This window comes from Sander vitreus, chromosome 6 (genome assembly GCF_031162955.1).
Source record: "Sander vitreus isolate 19-12246 chromosome 6, sanVit1, whole genome shotgun sequence".
Taxonomy (NCBI): domain Eukaryota; kingdom Metazoa; phylum Chordata; class Actinopteri; order Perciformes; family Percidae; genus Sander; species Sander vitreus.
Genome location: NC_135860.1, coordinates 22,642,992 through 22,665,030, shown reverse-complemented (window position 1 = coordinate 22,665,030; position 22,039 = coordinate 22,642,992). Strand labels below are relative to the sequence as shown.

General features: G+C 41.6%; 1 protein-coding gene across 1 annotated transcript; it reads left to right on the top strand.

Annotated features, from left to right (window-relative positions):
- The first annotated feature begins 3,200 nt into the window (after positions 1–3,200).
- rspo3 (R-spondin 3) lies at positions 3,201–20,963 on the top strand. Its single transcript, XM_078253472.1, has 6 exons — positions 3,201–4,167; positions 9,470–9,664; positions 10,224–10,367; positions 10,586–10,732; positions 14,036–14,221; positions 19,893–20,963. Exons 1-6 carry the CDS (start codon positions 4,068–4,070, stop codon positions 20,108–20,110), a joined length of 990 nt encoding a protein of 329 aa, XP_078109598.1. The 5' UTR covers positions 3,201–4,067; the 3' UTR covers positions 20,111–20,963.
- Positions 20,964–22,039: the final 1,076 nt, after the last annotated feature.

The following is a 22,039-nucleotide window of genomic DNA, read 5'->3' as shown; positions in this document are numbered from 1 at the left end:
GTTTGCCCCACCTTCCGCCCCACAACACATGCACCTGCTTATCCTTCTTCATATTAATCTAATCCTCCCCGTCTCTGTGTATAATAGAATTTCAAGAATCAAAAAGTATTTATTGGAACTTCTAGATCCTGTATGTGTGTGTGTGTGTGTGTGTGTGTGTGTGTGTGTGTGTGTGTGTGTGTGTGTGTGTGTGTGTGTGTGTGGGTGTGTGTGTGTGTGTGCATGTCTATTTTCATAACTTTGTACAGCCTCTGCTGCCCCGTGTCCCTGTCTCTCTCTGCTTGCTTCACTCTGAGAGAATGCACAGGATTGCCACTTGGCTATTTGCAGCTTTAATAGATGCAACGTCAGGAAAACCTGCATATAAGGCCACAGACTGAGCCACTATGTTTTCACAGACCCCAGCGAGACACACGCTGTCAATTGCTGTCCACACTGAGCCCAGCCTAATTCATTAACTGATGACAGGACAGCGGATCAACATTGTCACTGTCATCTGGGAATTTTATGAGTCATAGGCCGGGGAATGAACAGTTTGGACATCACAGACATGAGCTTTGTGCTGTAGTGGTATGTTTGCTAGTCTGATCTGAGGATTAAGAGCGTAAATGGATCTGTGCAATGTCATATGAATATAACAAAGTGGACATCTGCTTAACTGAATGATATTAGCCTATGATTGTAACCTATGATTGTAGCTTAGACTGGATAATGATAAATGTAATTAGCTTCTGATACACTTTGAACTTCAGCCTCTTAATGTAAGCCTTGCATGGCATTCCCCTTAAAGGAGTCCTGTGGAGGCTCCTTGTAAACAAACAAAAGTTATGTTTACATTTAATATTACGTACCGAAATGCATTGTGTGTAACCTTGAGCTTTAACAAACACTTCAAACAAAACAGGGACTCCACAGGGTACCTTTAATGCTGCTGTAATCAATAGTTTTATATTTACAATGGAAGAAATGACTATGCTCTGATAAACCAACTGTACACCAAAGCAAAGCACCAAAAGAGAGGCAGACGGAGTTAGCAACTAGCTGGTAAACACAGTGGAGCATTTAGCAGCTAAAAAGTCAGATATTCCTCCTTAGGAGTTGGTGGTAACCAAAGTAGAATTGTTTGATTTTGAGGTGTATCTGCAAACTTTATGTCAGCATAAAGTTTGGCCCTTGCGCAAGGCCTACAAGGCTAAAATAGGACTAAATGTGGTATTATTAAAAAAAAGTTGTAGTGTGCATCCATCCTTGGTCGGGAGGGTTTATGCACCTGCCCGACTTCATTTACAGGTGTCGACTGATTCACTCACTGGACGGTCACAAGGACTGACCAAGTGACCTTAACCTTGCGCACCCCAATGCCACATACACACACACACACACACACACACACACACACACACTCACACATACCCAAACACACACACACACACACACAAACACACACTCACACATACCCAAACACACACACACACACACACACACTCCTACCCCCAGGGGATGGTGGGGCTAGTTCAGACTGGGACACAAAGACGAGCATTATTCTTCATCATCCCTTACACCAAACTGCTGGGACGGAGGATAGGGAGGAGGGAGATTTCATAATTTCGTCAGAATATTTTACAATTTGTCGCTATTGTTTTGCATGTTAATTTAACACAAATGAGCTTACATGTGATTTCAAATTCCATCCTCTATTACATTACAGTGCTTTTATCAAATATAAATCTATAAAAATGACTTTTTAAATTTGCAGTCACATGCCTAATGCATCACTTAATGTCCTGGGTAAAGTTTGGGTTCAGCAGTCTGCCTCAGTGTAGGTGAAAGGGTTTAAAATAATGCATCAATCTCTGTTATGTTTCACTGTCCTACCCACACTGTGTTTGCATTGCTTTCCTCAGTACAGTGACTTATGAAAGCCCAGAAGCCACAGCGAGGAGAAGCACTGGACTTGTGCATACTGTTCCCCCTAAACATCAACACACCAGTTAGACAAATGAGGCTTCAGCTCCCCCTTTTACGCCGCTCTGCTTCCATCTAAAGAGGCCACCATTCACTAAGCCTGGCAGCATACAGCAAAGTCTCTTCATTTAAAACCAATTATCACCAAAACTCCCAAACCTGCCGACTGAGGCTCTGACAACTGCTCCGGAACAATGATTGATGATCGGCAAGTTAGTATTATCATTTGCTCAATGTGATGAAAGTCCGGAATGCTCCCGTCATGTGATTTTTAAGATACGCATTTTAAATTTCTGTGGCTTTCTTTCCTCTTGATCAGTCCTCACAAACAACATCACATTTGGACAGCAGGAAAAGGTCAAGTGCAACAGTTTACTATGACTCATTGATAGTCATGCTTGTGTGTTATGACAATGTGCTTCAAGCTTTTGTGGAACTAACTCCCTCTAGAGGTCATAAGATGAGATGCTGCTGCTGCTGCTGCTGCTGCTTCTTTGGCTGATGTCAACTGGGGAGTTTTTCAGCAGATCGGTTTCAAATGCTACTTATTTTCTCAAGAAACCATTCTTCCTAGAGTAATCTCATAAACATATGCACAAATGTATCCTGAAGAAAATCCATATTAATATAAGGTGACTGTAAAGTCAGTAATATGTGTGCTAATCTCACATTGTCAAGGTGGATAAATAATAGTCTCAGTCAGGATAAGGAATGACATGTCACCTCTCTCTTTGAACATAAACTTGTACTAACGTTTGGAGGAAAGGAGCCAAACCTCTAAAGGCACAAAATGACTTGACACAAAAACAAAAACTTGCTGTCATAAGGGAGCCCTTCTTTTTCTCATTGAGCACTGATGGAATCTAACCTGGCTGCTGGGGTTGTGTCCAGCATGTGTTGTGTTTGCCAAATGAAAAATCATTCTCAAGGACTTTATTGGTTAGAATGACATGCATGAAAAAAAAAAAAAAACACTTAACAAATAACAAGACAATTTAGAAATGGAAAAAGATATCTAGTTTATCAGTTAAAAAAGAGGATTTGGGTTCTAGTTGAGTTTATTCATTTCAATCATTTTGACATGCAGTTCAAGTTAAAAGATGCTGTAAGGGAGCACAATGCCAGACAGGACTACTCTCTCTCTCTCTCTCTCTCTCTCTCTCTCTCTCTCTCTCTCTCTCTCTCTCTCTCTCTCTCTCTCTCCTGACGCGGGGCGGGGGGGCTTTTGCCCTCTAAATAAACTTTGGAGCTCATAGGGGGAGAGAGAGAGACAGAGAGACAGCAGAGGGCTGAAGTCATCAGCCGGCCGGCAGGAGAGCAGTGAATGGGTCCTGCACGCAAAGCAGAAAAGCGCTGAAACTGCGGAGATTTACTTTGGTTCAGTTGCCTGCAGCCACCGACAACGAGCGAGAGCAGGAGTGTGTTTGACAGCCAAAAGAACTACGAAACCTTCAACTTACAGATTTACTTTGTCTTTACTAGTGTTGGTCCTGTGGTGGCTTTTCACTTTGTTTGTGCTTTAGCTGATGCTGAGATGAAGCCGAGACCCTCGGCGCGCCTGGCACATTAGGGTATCCACACACACCGGGACGCACGGCGCATCTCCACTGAGAGAGACGGGGAGAGGGGGAGAAAGGTCCATTTGGAGTTCTGCACATGGATATGATAACGCAAACTCTTTGAGGGTCATGTTTACTCATGAATAATAATTATATCCATCTTTCTGACCTATACTAATGATTGATTTTGTTGTCCTCTTGCGCACACCGTATGAGAATCCAGCTTTTTGGCGTGTTTGTTTGTTTTTTTGGAAGGCATGGTATTTATCACAGCACGGATAACGGATCCTTGACTCCGTCTGGCTTTCTTGGCACATATGAAGATCCTATCCAGGATGTTACAGTCTAAGCGGCCCAGGCATCATTGGGCCACTGTACACTACCATCACCACATATCACCACATAGCTGGGGGTCCTGCTGTATCTAGGAATTATCTACCCTCCACACTCTGCCTCCGTCTGGGTGAAGAACACGGAATCTTATCCAATAAGTGACTTGGTAAACATTGACATTGGCTTTAAGAGTCTCATCTCTGGGCTACTATGCAATTACAACTGATCTCCTTTGTTTTGATCATCTTGCACTGCATGGATTACACTGGTTGTCAGCAGCACAGCAGCTCCAGGCACCGGCAAAATAAACGTGAGTAAAGTGCGATATGATGCGTGTGCACGTGTACACTCAGCATGTTCTTTTTTTTTTATTTTTTTTTATACAGCATTTATTGGCCTGTTTTACTCAAAAAGTCGTCAAGTCTCCAACCTACATTCTACATATTTTGCTAACAAAAGTGCGAATCCAATTGTCTATTCCCAATGTCTAAATGAATGACTGGCGACAGGTATCAATTGGTAAATTTGTAGCAGTAGGTCACTAAACAATCCTACACAGGCGCGCAACTGCCACAATGTTCCTTTGATGTAAGTTTTTTCTGATCTTTGCTGTTTTCTCTCTCCATATCCTATGATTAAAAACTACAAGATCAAAACTCAAATTATTTTCTGGCAGCATATAAGAGTGGTTTAAAGCTATTCAAAATAATAGAGATATTATCGCCAATTTCCACACTCCCAAAAAGCATTTCTGCATTATGAGGTTTATGCACTTCAACTTACTAAATTGCTGTTATAAAACGGGGGAGCTACTCTTAAATTGGTTGATGAAATTCCAGCGCATGCTCCAGCCTATTAGCTCTTTGATTGTATGGTCCATCCATGATACCTTTAGTAATTTAACCATTTTTAAACCACTTTTATAATGTTTCCTTTGAATCTTAATGTAATAAATGAATTGCTGTGCGTGTCACCTGAAGCCTGCAGCCGCTGCTCTCTGGTTCCCGTCGCTCTCTAGCGGTCAGAGCAGCAGACTTCAGGCGCGGAGTGTGCTGCCCGGCTGCCAGGCCTGATCACATATATGTATTCACAGCTCGCTATGCTCCCCATGTTTCGTTAAATAACCTCCATGTTCAATTTACTCTCTCACATTGCCACATTTTGGAATTCATGCGGAAACGTTTTTTTTCTGATGTTGGCCAAGATCATAAAGAGTAGGCTAGTATTCATCTTTATGCCAGTCAGAATATTGAACTCTATCATAATTTAAAAGCATGTCCCATCTTGTTCTTTTTACTGTTCAAAATCTGAGTTAATGCAAATTTGCTAGCAGGCTCCATAAAACACCAGAGATGTTCCATACTGAAAACACTTTCAAGTCTGGTGGTATTTCATCTCCCATATATCTCCCCGAGGTCCAACATTATGTCTCATCTCCTGAGCTATGGCCAGCCTTTTTCCATGACACTGAAAAAAGTATCAATGAAGTATATTTTTCTATTCTTCCTACGCACACGTTATCACTGAGGGTCTCCAGATGTGCTCTGTGACTAAGTCTGTTAGAGAAGAGCAGTGACAACTGAAATATTTCGTGTATCGCTTGCCAGCGTGGCCGAAAACTGCCTGTGATCTACAATAATAGACCTTCAAATTGATGTTTTTATCCCTGCCACCTGGGGCTGAAACTTCTCTCTACATTTATACACAGAGCTCAAATCTGTAATCCGCACCTGGACCGTTTTCGATGCAATTTCTTCCCTCTTGACCACCAAAGTGGTGATTTAAAAAAAAGAAGCAGGGAGTTGCAGCATCTGGGGTTAACGGTGTGTTTATTATGTAGTTTTAAAGGGGTCCAGGGGTAACCGTTGCTCTTGGAAGCTGTGTTCAATGTAGTTTAGGTCAGACCTGACAAACTAAGCATGGACGTATTTTTCTGTTCAGCAGGGTGAAACAGCTTATACATAGCCTATATATACTGTAGATCTTATTTAAACTGCAGCAAACTGACATATAATGGCATCAGACATCAGTTTTAATGATAAAAGTCAATGTACATCTCCTACTGTATGAATAGGTTGATTATTCTCACTTAAATGTGTGTCTGTGTTGTACTATTGTAGGACATTTAGACGTTGTAGAGTCTGCTTTATACCCTACGCAGCATCAAGATAAGCAGATTTCCCTTTGAATGTTTATTTACCCCTAAACAATATTAAAGAGCCTCTCAACACAGTGGGGGGAGGGTGGCAGGAAGGTTGACTGAGAGTACTCTAGCGCTTGGTTTCTTGAATCATGTCCTAAAAATGAAAACAGTGTTAACAGTGTGCTTCTTGTGACATTTCCATTTTACAATTTAGTATCAATTTGTTTTGGTTCAAAATGAGATGCTGAAAATGTGTTTTATGGACTCAACCATGATGTAAATCACTTGTGAAATGGCAGCACCAACACATTAATTAATTTCTTTGCAAGCTGAAGGTTTTGTTCACTTTTTGCAGTAAGGAAATAAACTTCTGCCTCCGTACCCATTCATTGACAAGTGCTTCTACAGTATCCAAACTTCCTCCAAGGATGCAGATATCTAAAACTCCCAGAGATATTGGGGTGGATGGAAGAATTAGTTGGTGAAGGGGTGAATGAGTACAGACTTCAGAGGGAAAGAAAGGGGTAAGAGAAAGATGGGAGTCAATGACCATTGAGTCAACTAGCCGAAAATTACCATGCAGAGACTGAACCCGAGCTCTGGGCTTCCTGTCTGTGATGATGCATCCACAAATGAAGGCATGTGGGTGCTAACAGTGGGGTTTATATATATTGTATAGTTTATCAGGTCAGCTCAGTGGAGGATGAAAATGGGGTTATTTATAATTTGATTTAAAGTTAAACATAGAGGTACACATTCATTACTAAAGGTACTGTTTTTTCATGTTACCTCTGTTTTGTTGCACAGTTCTATTTTCTCCATGAACCATCTGCGTTTGTGAGTGCAGGCATGTGAATGTGTTTATTCATATGTGACTTTGTTGGTATGTTATGCAAGTCCAACTGAGGTTTTGTCGGTGCAAGTGCGAGGGCAAGGCCAAATTCCTGTGTCTTAAGACTTCTGTGAATCAGGGCAGCTTGGCAGGAACACATGTGGGCAAATGGACAGCAGTTGTAAAGATTGTCGAGATATTTCAAACAAAGTATCCATGATCTATGGTAAACCGGCAGCCAAACCCCAAACATAGAGAAGAAGGAAGAGGGCTAGCTTAAAGCAGTGGCATGAGATGCCAAGGCTGGAGAGGAAAAGCAATTCCTGGGACACTTACAGGGGTTGCTTTTGATTTGCCTACCATGTGTGACTTCTGCAACTTGTTCCAATCAATGTCTTTGGTAATGGAGTACCAATGCAGCATAGGTGCACTGCACAAGTATGTAAAGCATGGAACGGCTCTCATGTCTAATGCCTACATATTGACTTTATGTCACAGGTGTCGCTCCTATATATAAGTAGGCTGTAACATGCTTGTCCCTGAGTTGACTTTCTCATTCCTTAAAGCCCTGTACCATTTTCTGGATTCAACTCAACAATGGTCTTTCTAACAGAGGAGCGAGGAGTGGAACCTGTCAGGTGTATCTGGTATATATGTTTCAGAACATATATACATCCCCATCCAACCACCCAAGCCCTCTTTTTGTTACAGTTTTTGGTCACAAAGTGCAATCAGATACTGAAAAGGATGATATACTGTACAAGCTTTTCCAGGAAACTGGCTGAAAGAAATCATTCTAAATGTGTATCTTTTTCTTTAAAACAAATTAGTTCTTTAATAATTTAAGCCCTAAGTTTTTCAAATCTTTGGATTTTTTTTATGAATACACATGCTGTAACTTTAGAGACATTAAAATGTATGTGACAAATTGTCAACATACAATTAAAACGAATAAAACCTACAACCAGAGCTTTCATCCATGGCAGACAAAGTCTGGTGAATCATCCCACAAATTAGTAAAGAGTGGGGGATGGAACCCCTACTGTAAAATATATCACCATAAACTAAACACTACAGGGCTTATGTATGTACATAAACAGGGTTATAAACATAGTATAAATAGCTGTCATTGTTATTGTCACTGTGCTGAGACAGTAGGTAATTAGTTATATATGATACTGTAAATTAACACTTCATAATAAAGTTGACTTTCTGTTTTCCCTTTGCCCTTATTGTTGGAAAAACATGACACAAAACTTGACTGAAATATTTTAATACTTAAAATAAACTTATTTATCAGCTGTTAAAACACACAGTTTCGGATTGTTTCCTCATTTGAAAAGAACTGTATGAAGATGCTATGCTAAATCAGTATAGTATTTTCGGTTAAAATATTTAAAAAGATTTTCTCTTTCTTTCTTTTTTGTTACTGATTTGTTCACTGAAACTGGAAGAATGATAGGTGAGATGTAACATACACTATAATATAATGTAACATTGTTGATCCACTGTGAAACTTAAAAGCATCTTTAAAAATCCACTGATGTTGGTATAGTAGAGCCAAGCATATTACAGTGGTGCCACAGGACAGTCTGACCTGATACCTGCACTGCACTGACCCTACAATGTTTAAAATGTATAAACTCAAAATTCCCACAATCTGGTTGGAACTTTGTAGATTCATTTATCAGCCTGATCCTGATTTGTGCATGACACCATAACAAAAAACAGTTAAAACATTAACAAAAAATGTAATTTCCCATCATACTCTGTACAAAAGACATTCATACCATATGGTAGACATCCGTAGGAGGAACTTTTTGTTGCAAGTATAGTACACAGGATGCTTTCCTTTGTTCCTTGGCTGTTTTAGGTAGCAAGATGAACGTTTTAGAGCCTGGGTAGTACAGGGATGTGTGTTAAAGAGGCTGGTATGAATGGGAAGTTGGATTTAGTAAAACTCAATAAGGTTATGGATTTTACCACTTGGTGTCTTATTTTCTAGGACTTAAAATAGATCTAACATTGGGTCCTTAGCTGAAGAAAATATACAAAAAATATACAGTATATATTTCCTTCCCTAAATGTTTTAGTGCTAAATTGATTACAATTTTATGGAGAGGCTACCAGAGGTTACTAGTGTACGTCCATCCTTGGCACCAACAGAAAGTTCTTCTCTGCTATGAGCTTTGAATAAGAGGGAGGCTGGTGTTACTACTTACAAAGTGCCTGGTATTAAATAGGTGCACTGGGGCTTAAAATTGTGTAAATCCAGCAAGCTATCCATTAAGATAGATTCCACTTTCATATATTAAAATGCCTGAAAAGTAAACATCTGTAACACTTTACAATAAGGTACACAAAAAAATAGGTAGTTAATGATTAGTTACCGTTTTTAAAAGAGTAACGAAAGATTAGTTACTGTTTTTCAGAAGGGTAGTTACTGTTTTTTTCATTACTCTTTCAAAAAACAGTAACTACCCTTCTGAAAAACAGTAACTAATCATTCGTTACTCTTTCAAAAACAGTAACTATCATTAACTACCTATTTTTTGTGTACCTTATTGTAAAGTGTTACCTAAAAATCTTGTACCATGTAAAAATCACACTTAAACACCCCCCTGCGTCTGTCAACAGAGATCTCTGGTGTGAGCTCAGGGTGCCAGCAGGGTGGCTGTCTGACCTGCTCTGACTACAATGGATGCCTGTCCTGCAAGCCGCGCTTCTTCATGCATTTGGAGAGGATTGGGATGAAGCAGATCGGGGTGTGCATGACTTCCTGTCCTCCAGGCTTTTACGACACACGCTCCCCAGAAAGAAACACCTGCACAAGTAAGCCACAATGAGCAACTAACTGTATTTGTGTAGCAGAATATTAATGTAAATATCCCTGGCATTGCATGCTCCCGATTTAAATAGACATAATTACCACACCTACAGACCTCCGTGTAATTAATTGCCCTCTGAAGGGACGGGCATTAGTATTCAGTTTAATCCTCTCTCATAACAAAAACAGAAAAGTACCTTGTCTTAAATGTGGCCTCGTAACAGTGTGTTTTACCTTCTTTACAAGAAGTTTCAAGACCTGCTTGTGAAATATAGCATTATATATCCATACGGTTTGTACTCAAGTAACTTGATCCCTGTTAAGTATGTTTCCTTTTGCTGACATTAAATTAAACCAAGTGTTGCTTTACTTAAAATCATATATCCACCGTGTAACACATGAATCTGACTGCCGTGGCCTATATTCCTGACTGTATTTTCAGTGAGATATGCACACACGAACACACACACACACTGACACTCTGTATATTTAACACACAGGACACACGCGATAACTTGTGCAGTTTAAATAAACGCTGGCGGTGGGTCTGTGTCTCTCTGTCAGAGTGCAGGTCGGAGTGCGACTCCTGCTTCAACAAGAACTTCTGCACACACTGCCGAGCAGGATTCTACCTTCACCTGGGCAAGTGCCAGGAGAACTGCCCTGAGGGGCTGGTCCGCAGTGACACACAGAGGGAGTGTGTTCCCAGTGAGTATTTAGAGTTCACAATTATCAGGGACAGAAAAAACACAGGTTTTGCCATTATTTAACTCTATTTACCTTGTAATTATCCCACATTATTCATGAAGACAATTACTAAACTACTAATTCTGACTTTGGAATGAAGCACACATACAACATGTTTATGTGTAAACTTTGGCTACTACTATATTCATGGATACATAACTGTGCTTTTGTCTTTGCAGGGTGCCCTGCAGAGTGTGAGGCGTGTGTGAACAGTGAGACATGCACGTGGTGCAGGCCAGGCCTGTACCAGCTCAGCGGGAGGTGCCACCATGTCTGTCCAGAGGACTACGAGCCCAATGACATACTCATGGAGTGCACACCACAAGGTTAGTCCAGTGTGTGTGTGTGTGTGTGTGTGTGTGTGTGTGTGTGTGTGTGTGTGTGTGTGTGTGTGTGTGTGTGTATGTGTGTGTGTATATAACAATATTCCTGACGATCCGTCTACCTGGAGAGAGATTTCCCTACTACCAGTCTATAAGGTATTCATGAAATGTATGCTGTCACGAATACTTCCCTGGTTAGTAGAGACAGGAATACTCACACCAAAGAAAAAAGCATATATCAATAGGCAGGGGATGAATGAACACGTATTCTGTCTTAAAACAGGAATAGACGACTTCAAACATTCATCTACAAGTTCTCCACTGTCTTTTTGGATTTCCGTGACACATTTGACACACTGCCCCATAATGTCATGCTTCACGCATTAGACGAAATAAGACCACAGCTGTATGTGGACGTAATTAAAGACGTTTATAAGAACTCTTACATCCAAGTCATATGTGGAAGTGCCCTAACCGATCCCATACCACTCAAAATCAGCATTAAAACAGGGTGCCCATTAATGTTATACTGGCGATTAACTCCTGGATGAATTGGATGTGCCAGTGCACACCAGCAGGTGTGCGATCCCCAAACCCAGTGCAAGGCTTTGCGGACGATGTGGAAATCTCCTCAAGAGGTGAAAGTGTAATCACCAACATGCTCCTCCGCACAGATGAGTTCATAAGTTGGTCCGGTTTGGACATCAAACATACAAAATGTGCTGAATTTTATGAAAGATGCAGTGGAGGAAACAGATGGTATAAAGCAAAGTCTGACAAACCCCCCGCCTTTTCATTAATGCAGAAACCTATCAGACTGTATGAACGCCACGAGACATATCCTTATCTGGGCCATAAATTTAATGTCAGCGGTGATTGGGAGGAACAGATCACAGAACTGTGTCATGAGTACACCCAAAGACTTGGACAGATTTGATTCTGCCCCCCCCCATAATGATGAAAATCAAGGCCATCAGGCTTATTGCAGTGGCTAAAATCCAACACACATTATTGGCGATGAACAACAAAACGGTGAAGCTGGTGAGAAAATGGCTCTGTCTCAAGAGTCGCACAACTTGGGACATTATTTTCCAACCATGCAGAGACGGGGGTCTAGGCGTCCCAAACACTGAATGGCTTTACACCGCTTCCAGAATAGGGCACCTTCTCAACATGCTCAACAGTGACGATACAACTGTTAGAGAGCTATCACGCAATCGCTGTTTCTACATCTACAGCGTCGCAAAATACCTGCTGCTTCTACAAACGAGCCCCAGTTTCTTGGATTCAAACTAAAGCAGAACGGAAAGCTAGACAGCAGAGCAGCCGAATTCGGCGTGCACTCCGACTGGCTGGATTTAAATTACCTCTGCCACTGCACAGGACTACAGCTGTCCTGGCTGGGACCCGACAGAGCAGTAGTCGCTCTCAACAACAACATAATCACGACCCGCTGGTTTCCACCCTGGCGATCCTTAAAAAAGACAATACATCCCACCAGCTACAGATTAAACATGCAAGATCCTCAATTCTTCACCTTAGACAGACCTAAAACGGACAGCACTGGACGGGCCTCAGACTGCAAGGAAAACTCGCATTACTCCAGTTTGCTGACCACTCTGTATCTCATTCTGTCCTGACAAACCCCTCAATCTCAGATGACATCCTAATATTTATGATTAAAGCAAGATTACAGTGTTTCCCAACCAGGTACAATCTGGCAACATGGTACCCATCAAAGTACGAACCCTACTGCATATTACACCCAACTCAACAGGAAAACAAAACAGTTGCACACATACTAAATGGTTGCTATAATTATAAAGGACTGTATGACACGATCGTCTGGTTGATCTGGTTGCAAAGGACTTGCAAAAGATAAACTATGGACATGATAGCAAGATCTACAAGCACAAAACGCACAAAACATTCCAAACACTCCTGACATTGTAATTGTAAATGAGACTATGAAATCTGTCTTTGAGGTAGGCTGCTATTTTGATCTTTATATGGACATTTGCTACTATTCCAAACTATTGAAATATCAACCACTGGTAGATCTCATTCATCAACTTGGTACAACTGTAAACTAATAACTCTGATATTTGGAAGTTTAGGCCATGTCCATAAGATTGTGGTCAGGGGGATGCAGCTACGGGGGCTGCAAAAAAAGGAGGCAAAAAGACTTGCAAAATTCTGCTCTGTTTTAGCCATCATAGGGAGCATGTAAATATGGAGACAGAGATGCTTTGTTTATCCTTAATGTGTTGAGTATTATAAATGGAAAGACCTGTAAAAGTATGTGAGCCATGTAGACCTGTCACCTTGTCAATGACTCTTCCTAGACTATTTGGATCTTGTATGTTTAAAGGGGGGGCAGAAACTAGTACACACTATGGCTTTAAATATGCAAAGAAACATAAACAGACTACTTACCAACACTAACAAACAACTCGTTCATATAAATATAATTTGTTTTACTTTATGACAGGCTGACTTTAAGAACACTGCATTCAATACATTTGTTCCTATAAACCAGATTGATAACACGCAAAACATTGCTATTTTCCAATGTATAGTACTGCATGGAAACTTTCCCTCCTGAAACAGCATTACTAGAGTCCAATCTATACGTATTCCGGTGAACACTTCCTCACTGCCCAGAGACCATCAGTCCCCACCCGGGTCTCGGTCATGGTGCAACAATAAATGTAGATAAACATGAACACTAAATCAATCATACAAAACTAAAACCCAGATAACATAAATGCACACCCAAAACATTAACAGAACATTATTAAAACACACTTTAATTACTGTAGGACAGAAACTGTTCATCTTTTTTTTCCCCCATGAGCCTTTGCATTGCTTCAGCACAGAACACTTCAAACGACACCGCCCCTCCCATACAGAAATTTACTGTAAGATTATCTAATCTATTTGTAATTATCTCTGCTTAATAAGATCTGTGCACTGCATACTTAAACTGATTATTACAAACAACTAATGTGATTTAGTAATGAATATGGTTTTTAACAAAACATGAAAGAATAAGTAGTGGCCACTAAAAACTTTAATTACAAGTGGTGTGTGTGTGTGTGTGTGTGTGTGTGTGTGTGTGTGTGTGTGTGTGTGTGTGTGTGTGTGTGTGCGTGCGTGCGTGCGTGCGTGCGTGTTTGTGTGAAGGGATGTGTCAGAAAAGAAAAGATGCCATCATGTTGGTATAGCCCGATGCCACCTTTTTGGCTCTTGATGGCTAAACGCTTTCTCACCCTCACTTCTCTGTCTCAATTCTTCCCCTGTCAGTGCACTGCGAGGTGGGTGAGTGGAGCGAGTGGAGCCCCTGCTCTCGGTCCGGTAAAACCTGTGGGTTCAAGCGAGGACAGGAGACCCGCACACGGCAGCTCCTCCAGTCTCCATCACCCTTTGGAAATCCCTGCCCTGGGATGTCAGAAACCAAACAGTGCCTGGTCAAGAATAGGAAATGTCCAGGTAAAGAAAACATTATCAAAGTTACAGTTTTTTTTTTTTTAAATGGGCATATCATAGACATTGTCTTGTTGTAGCTGCTGTTGGCCGATCACACTCATTGTATTTGTAATACATGGTACGATTTCTATGAATTCCAGACCTTGCTGCTTCAGCTTGTCCCATCAGAGCTAGTCGGTCTTCCGCTCAGGACTACGATTGTTTACTCAGAGCATTGTCATTGTGGTTAGAGTAGGGACAGTGGGGGGAACACACATGTGTGATGTTGCAATGGGTATGTTGTGTGTTTTCCCACGAGACCTCTTTGAATTTTTAAACAGTAAAACAGCTTTCTCTGCTCCTAGTCAACAGGGAATAGCGTGATCATTTCTAATGAAGAGAGTGAACTGCTTTCAGACGGGGACAACTCTTTATAAAACCCGATGCTGTGGCGCATTTACGAGTACTTTCTGTTATGTTTGTACTGCGTGTGTGTGGTTACTGTGCTGGTTGGCGGCTACAGCTGGTTGGGATCTGTAGTGTTAAATGACAGATCGCAGACAGGCTAGGAGGCTGAGATCCAGCCCCCTGGGGCCTCACACTTACAGAAAAAACAGTGTGTGTGTGTGTGTGTGTGTGTGTGTGTGTGTGTGTGTGTGTGTGTGTGTGTGTGTGCGTGCGTGAGTGAGTGTGTGTGTGAGTGTGTGTGTGTGTGTGTGTGTGTTTGTGTGTGTGTCTGTGTGTGTGTGAGATGCAGCAGAAAAGCAGTTGACTCTGGAGCAGAAACAGCCAGCTCAACATCAACATCCTCCCCCTGGGAGGCACGCGGCGACCAGGGGATCAGTATTGGTTTATCCCCACAGCTGCCAATACACACACGCACATGCACACACACATGCAAACCAACACATGCACAGACAAATACGCACTTGCAGACTCACTTGTGCTCACAAAACACACACACACATGCACACAGATACACACACAACATCTTTGTCTCACTAAAATAACTACACAGCCATTGCTCTTGGTGGTAACTTGCAAAGAGTCAACTGGGTCGACGTGATTTGTAAGGCAGACTGTGAAATGTGCCCTCTGTCACCCCCGCTATCCATCTCTCTCTTTCTCTCTCTCTCTCTCTCTCTCTCTCACTTTCTATGTGTATCGCTCTACTGATCCATTGCCCCATCCTCGTCCCCTCCACACACACACACACACTCCCTACCACACCAAAGAAAACACAGACCCCCATATAAGCTCCCTGTTGGCGCTCCCAGTCAGTCGGGTCGGGGCCGAGACTTTAGTGTGGAGTCGACGGCTCTGTTGATCTAGCCTGAGCCTGGTGAAAGGAGGGGGTACCGAGAGAAGGGCGGTGGATTGAAAGAAAGAAAAAAAGAAAGAAAGAAAGAAATAAAGAGAAAGCTGCAGTTTATCGATGTTGCCCCATGCTTGTGATTACCCAGTTGCCCTTGCTCCAAGAGCATCTGCAGTAAATGAGAGCTAATTATCTGCTTCGGCGCGTCCTCTCCTCACTGTTTACGTTCTGCACACGCTAGGGGGTCAGTGGTCCGACCTCAGAGAGCCCCCAGTAATCCTCCAGCAGCCCTCAGACACTGATACATCCTCCTCCTCCTTTTCCTTTCCTCCTCTTTTGCACTTTCTCCTTTTGCCTTCTCCTCCCTCTCCGTCCTGCCCCTCCTTTTCCCATTCTTCTCCTCGCTATATCATTTTACTCCTTCACACGAGTTTACTACTTTACCCATTGCATCTTCTTTCACCATTTGTATGCCCTAACTTATTAACAATTTTTTAAATCTGCCTACCAGCACCGTTAAAGCTCACAAATGAACACTTATTTTGTTTGTTTAAGCCATACACAAACAAAAAACAGAAAGTTGTTGTTCTATGGGGAGTTACGCACTAAAACTATTTTTTGGTGCTGGCAGGTGAATTCTCATAACTTTAAACAAAGCCAGGCTCTGTGGCCTTTATGCAAAACTACAGGAATCCTCTCCTGGCTACAGTGTCATATTTAATGCACTGATTATCTGGTATCAATCTTGTCATATAACTCTTGACCGGAAAACGCATTTCCTAAAATGTTGAACATGTTGAAACTTATTCCTCCAGCCATTACCTCCTCCAGTTCTACAGAACCATTGCAAATAATTTCCAGTTTGTGCTGATTAACCCCGAAACAATGTTTTAAATTACAGATATTGTGTCAGAAAAGTTGTTAAAACTGGAAGAAAAATGCTGACATATTTGGGCTAAGACTCTTAGAGAAACTTGGCTCTGTTCCTCCGTTATCTACGGCTACAGATTACGAATGTAATCATCCGCACCGCCGTCTCTCTCAAGTTAATGCTGGCTAATTTGTCCTTCGATCGACCTGCTGTTCACCTCTCTATCTCTGTGGCCGGATATACCGTGTGCCCTCTGCAAACCTTCGCCCCCTTTAACTCCCACACACACACACACACACACACACACACACACACACACACACACACACATACAGACAGAAAAACATACAGTTGAGCAAGCTACATAGCATCAGACAATAAGGAGGACTGATTCTCACACACGTGTGTGCACACACACACACACACACACACACATACACACACACACACACACACACACACACCCAGAACCCCCCTCATGACATCCTGGCGGCCATGCGGCAGGCATTCCTCTTGTGGGACAGCCCATAGCCTTTAATCCCAGCCTGGCTCCCGCCAAAAGCTCCCCGGACGACAGAACGCCTTCCACGGAGGATGTGCCACCATAAAACACACAGTGCTCCTCCAACCGCACGCACACACACACACACACACACACACACCCCTTACCCAGAGTGCCTTTCGACTCTCTCATTTTCTCTCTGTTGGTTTCCTACTCTCACCTTTATCTTTAGTTCATTTAATACTCTCTCTGGATTTTTAGTCATCTCTTTGACTGTTCTCTTTCTTTCTCCATGTCTCTTTCACCAGCATGCTCACGCTCACACACACACACACACACACACACACACACATACAGTGTGTAGTGTCCCACTCAGTACGTCCTGAATGTGGCACTAATTATATGTGGAACCTAAGAGAAGTTCCAGACTCTGGATCCAGATTTGCTCTCATTTGAAATGAATGTCAATATTTATACTGTATCGGTCATAACTAATCTTTTACAGTGTCTAGTCTTAGTACAAATGACAAAATCTTAAGTGGAGCATGTATAATGTATATATAGGCTATATAATGATGTAACAGGTTAAAGAGTGAAAACAGAGATTTACAAGTGCTCTCTTATATTACACTATTATTTGTGTTGTATATTTGTACTCACTTTTATGAGCTATTGCTAGACAACAAAATAGACAATGAGGTGTTAAATAAATGTTTCAGTTGCTTTACAGTTGTGTCAGTTACATCAACGGAAACCACATAAAGGAAAAGTGTAACATTTTTATTTAAAAGTGACAGCAAATGATTGCTGTCACTTTTAAATCCATACTGATCCAGAGCCAGGAGACGGTTAGCTTAGCTTAGCACAAAAGCTAGCATACTTACAGTGCCATAAGTGTAAGTGATACAATATGAATAGTTCATCATTTGTCCGTGTCAAATATTACAATTCCTGAACAATCCTATAGTCACTTTTGGACAAACTTTAACACAATGTTACCACCTTATTTTGTAGAAAAGATGTATTTCTATATATTTTTGTGTAGTACTTTTGCAGCCTTACAGCATATTGTACAAGTCTCAGCCAGAACAGGACTTAGTGGTGATGTGAGCAGTTCCACTTTTAATTAAGGCAAATGTGGAAGCTTTTCTTAAACTTTTAAAATCAAATGAAGCTATATCATCGCAGGTGCAGGTTCCAGTTCATAAAATCACTGGAAGATTTTCATGTGTTGTCTCCAAAGCCAACCTCTCACTCACTACCTGTCAGACATTATTCATTCAAACTTGGCTTTGGGGAATGTGCTAAATGTCTGTTGAAAATGGTCCAAAACATCTAAAGGTGTCTCATTCGGGGGCCATTACACACATGTCATTACACAGTTTACAAAAATCCCAAAATGTTCCAACGAACGAAACGCAGGTTGGTTGGATAAACACACTCCTAATCATCTTAACACTGGCATGGATTAGGTTTCTCCTCTGGCTCGACAAAAGCAGGAGGGCTACCGTATGACTAACCCACTGAACTTGTAAATAGTTGTAAATGGTGTCAGGACAGAGAAAACAATGAGAGCATAGGGGACTTCCTGTGTTTATAGAGGACGGGGGACAGACCCTGAATGAGTCAGTGCACCAGATTACTCCATCTGTACATCCATCAATCCATGCACCCACCTATCTTCAATATCTTTGGATTATTTTTCTTACCTACTGTTCACTGTCTTGTAATTGAACACTGTGCTGTCCATACTACAGTTTGTGCAAATATTCACAAATGCACAAGTCCATCTCCTGTCTTCTTTCATTATTTCCAGAAGATGATTAAACACAGTGGGCAGGTAGAGCTTGGTATCACTAGCCCAGAATGTGTCAGATATGGTCCTTGGTCCAACCAGAGCCCTGGCTTGAATAATGAACAGACAGAGAGGGAGAGGATGAGCATATAGGGGGCCGAACAGGACAGAGACAGAGAGAGATCTCTTTCTCTCGCTCTCCCTCTCTCTCCCTGTGTCTGTGCCTACTGCCTACTTCAGCAGTTTCACAATCCCTGACTGGCCAGCCAACCGGCCAAGCAGGCCGTGCTGCTCCGTTCCACTCACACATGAACAGCAGCAGTACAACAACAGGAAAGGGCCTCCTCTGCTTTCACTTGCAGGTCCTGTCTCCAACCTCCCTGGGGATGGATCTTGTTATTATCATTAATAACTGTAGCTCGAGCAGAGATAAACCTTCAGCATTCCAAAACTCTTGGTTTTGTTTATGAGATGGTGTCGCAAGAACAGATAAATTATGGGTTTATTTAAAGGTTTTCTATTTTGGACAAAGGTCTGCTCATCACAGGGAGAGGGTGTGCTGTCTGTGATTAAAGACTGCCATCTAGTGGTGAATATAGAGCATTGTCATAAAAACTGCACCCTGTAACATGCTTGTAGTGTGTTCACTCTCACTCAACAAGGGAGATTTTGATATATATATATATATATATATATATATATATATATATATATATTTTACTTACAGGCTGATGCATGGATGAGTTGAAGATATGAATCCCAGTAACTAGTGTTTGCCAGATGAAAATCAACAGCAGGAAACTGTGTTGAGCTAGAATATTACAGCTTTAATATAGCCACAGCAAAATACTGTATAAGAAACAATCTTAGTATGGAACATGTGTGATTGAGGCTCCCTATCTGAAATATTATACACGTTAATTTAGACAATAAGCATACATGTTACAAGACTGACTTCTTAAGTGGCAAATGCATAACAATTGGTACTATTTGACATGTAGACCTACATTTTGGACATTTTCTATTGCTGTATCAATTGCATTATATGATATAAACGTTTTTATTGAAATATATTGATTAGCAGTATGAAAAGATTCTGTAGTGAAAGATTTGTTAACTGAATAATATCTCCTGATATTGATGGGGACAAGATGGCGAGCTTCACCCTCTTCCTTGCTTTACTAATCTTTATTTCATTTTCTGAACTTCCAGGAGGACGGAGGAAGAATGAGCAAAGAGGACGGAGGAATCGCAACAACCGAAAAGATATGGAGAACCAAGAGGGGCGACGGGAGAGGAAGAGAGAAAGGGAGCGAGAGAGGGACACAGGTGAACGTGAGGACTCTGATAACAGGAACAAAACGGAGCACAGGCATCGCAGAGGCCACAACACAGACCCAGTCTCCCCTGAAGACAGCCTTGTACAGTAGTGCTCTGGACAGACAAAGTCTAGCGCCTCCCCACCCTCCTCCTGTTATCCTCCCATTCATCCTTCTCCAAAACTTGCCCATCCTCACCCACGGTTCACCCCCCTCGACCCCTCTCTGCAGGGGTGTTGCTGCTACCTGTATGATTTGGATATAATGTTTATGCACAAGCGGGATGGGGCACATTCAGCCACAAGGCTTGGGCCACTATGGACTTCAAAAAGTGTTTTTTTTTCCCTAACCTGTAGCCTTCACTTCCACCACTGAGAGAGTGTCTCCGTTGAAATGTGCAGGAGACACTGCTGAGACTGCTATTGGGACTGAAGAACAAAGTGAGAAATGTCTGTGACTGTGTGGCGGACTGGCGGGCTGGCAGACAGACGGGCAGAGAGACAAAGACGTTATACTATGTGCTTGTTGATATGGTTATTTAATGGGGCCCTGGTACATTGCGCGTCTTGGTTTTTGAATGTAGATTTTGCAACATTATGTAGAACAATTGTTTATTGTTGTTGTTCCTGTTCTGTAGATCTCTTTACCTTATTTTATTTGGTGCAGAATTTGTAAAGAAAAAATAAATGTGAGTTTGCTAATTGCCATCTTGTGACATCTTCATAATCACTACAAGTGACAGATGTAGGAGAACCTGCATGCTGTGAATCAAAGGAGTAAAACCGAATATCATTAACATGTGTTCTGTACGTCTTGAACAAAAGCTAGTTTTATCCAGATAAGTGTTAAATCTAATCTACCATTGGTTTTTCTTTTTGTGTAAATGGAATCTGTGCTCTCAGTAAAGCTCCTTGACTAGGAACCAAACCACCTGTATGTCAAATAAAACTATAATGGGTTTGTACCTGTGTCTGTTATCTGTTCCTCTGCCATCATGTGCAATCCACTTGAACATGCTTAAAACCTCAGAGTAAAAGGAAAGTGAAACTCCGTACACTATGCTGCTAGTCATTGATTCAAAGGTTGCTATGAGCTCATTTGGGGTGAAAGATGAAGCTGTAGTCGGGCATCAACATACTGGAATACCCGAACACTTGTCGTAGACACTGACTGGTATCTCTTAGTGCAGTGGTTCTCAACCTGGGGTCCGGGGACCCCTCAGGGGGGCGGCAAAGATCACAGGGGGGATGCAAGTCTTTATCTGGTTTGAGGTTGAGGTAAAAAAAAAGATGTGCACATGTTAAACAAATTATAATAATACACTAGAATATATAATGTATACAAAAGTCGGTATAAAAACTAAATATTTTTGTTCTGGCTTCAAATTGTAGGCAGGCTACTTAGTAGGCCAAACCCCCGGGACCTCTTAACCTGTGGCCCTTGCTGTCATCAGGTCAGCTGTTAGCTGCTATCATCCTCGTTTTTCCTGCCGCCACGGCATCACTATTTTATGAATGAAACATGGCGGAGAAACGTAAAAATGCTGATAACTCCTCTGTATCAAAAAAGAAAGTAAGGCTCTATCTCGAGAGTCACCTCAACTTCGGTTTCGGGGGGGTGGGGGCTCAGCTTTTCTTAGACATAAGTAGGGGGGGCGCCAAGGACAAAAGGTTAGGAACCACTGTCTTAGTGTCACTAAAGAGAAATATAACATTCTGTTGCAATTGAGAAATATACAGAGCTACCAATAAATACCAGTAGCAGTTATGTCCATGGTAGCATGGAAGGTATATCACTATCACCATAACTATTGTGTTGTGTTCCTCAGCACATATTGTGAATCAAACATGCAGTTTAAAGTAATTATGCTACCTCCAGTCATTACTCAAGTCAAAATTATAGGAGTAATTATTGGTTTGGTTTTCGCAGGGACAATGGATCCTCTTTCATTTTTCTGCAAATAAGAAACTATGACAACTACCATCAAGAAGCTTCAACTTCACAGCAAGATAGACATGTTGTAATTTAATTCAATCATAA

Bases quoted from the DNA above. Each gene is read 5' to 3' on its own strand.
- rspo3 (XM_078253472.1), top strand. From the start codon at position 4,068: ATGCAATTACAACTGATCTCCTTTGTTTTGATCATCTTGCACTGCATG. The intron at 4,168-9,469 runs GTGAGTAAAGTG...GTCTGTCAACAG, and splicing joins CAGGCACCGGCAAAATAAAC to AGATCTCTGGTGTGAGCTCA. The intron at 9,665-10,223 runs GTAAGCCACAAT...TCTCTCTGTCAG, and splicing joins AGAAAGAAACACCTGCACAA to AGTGCAGGTCGGAGTGCGAC.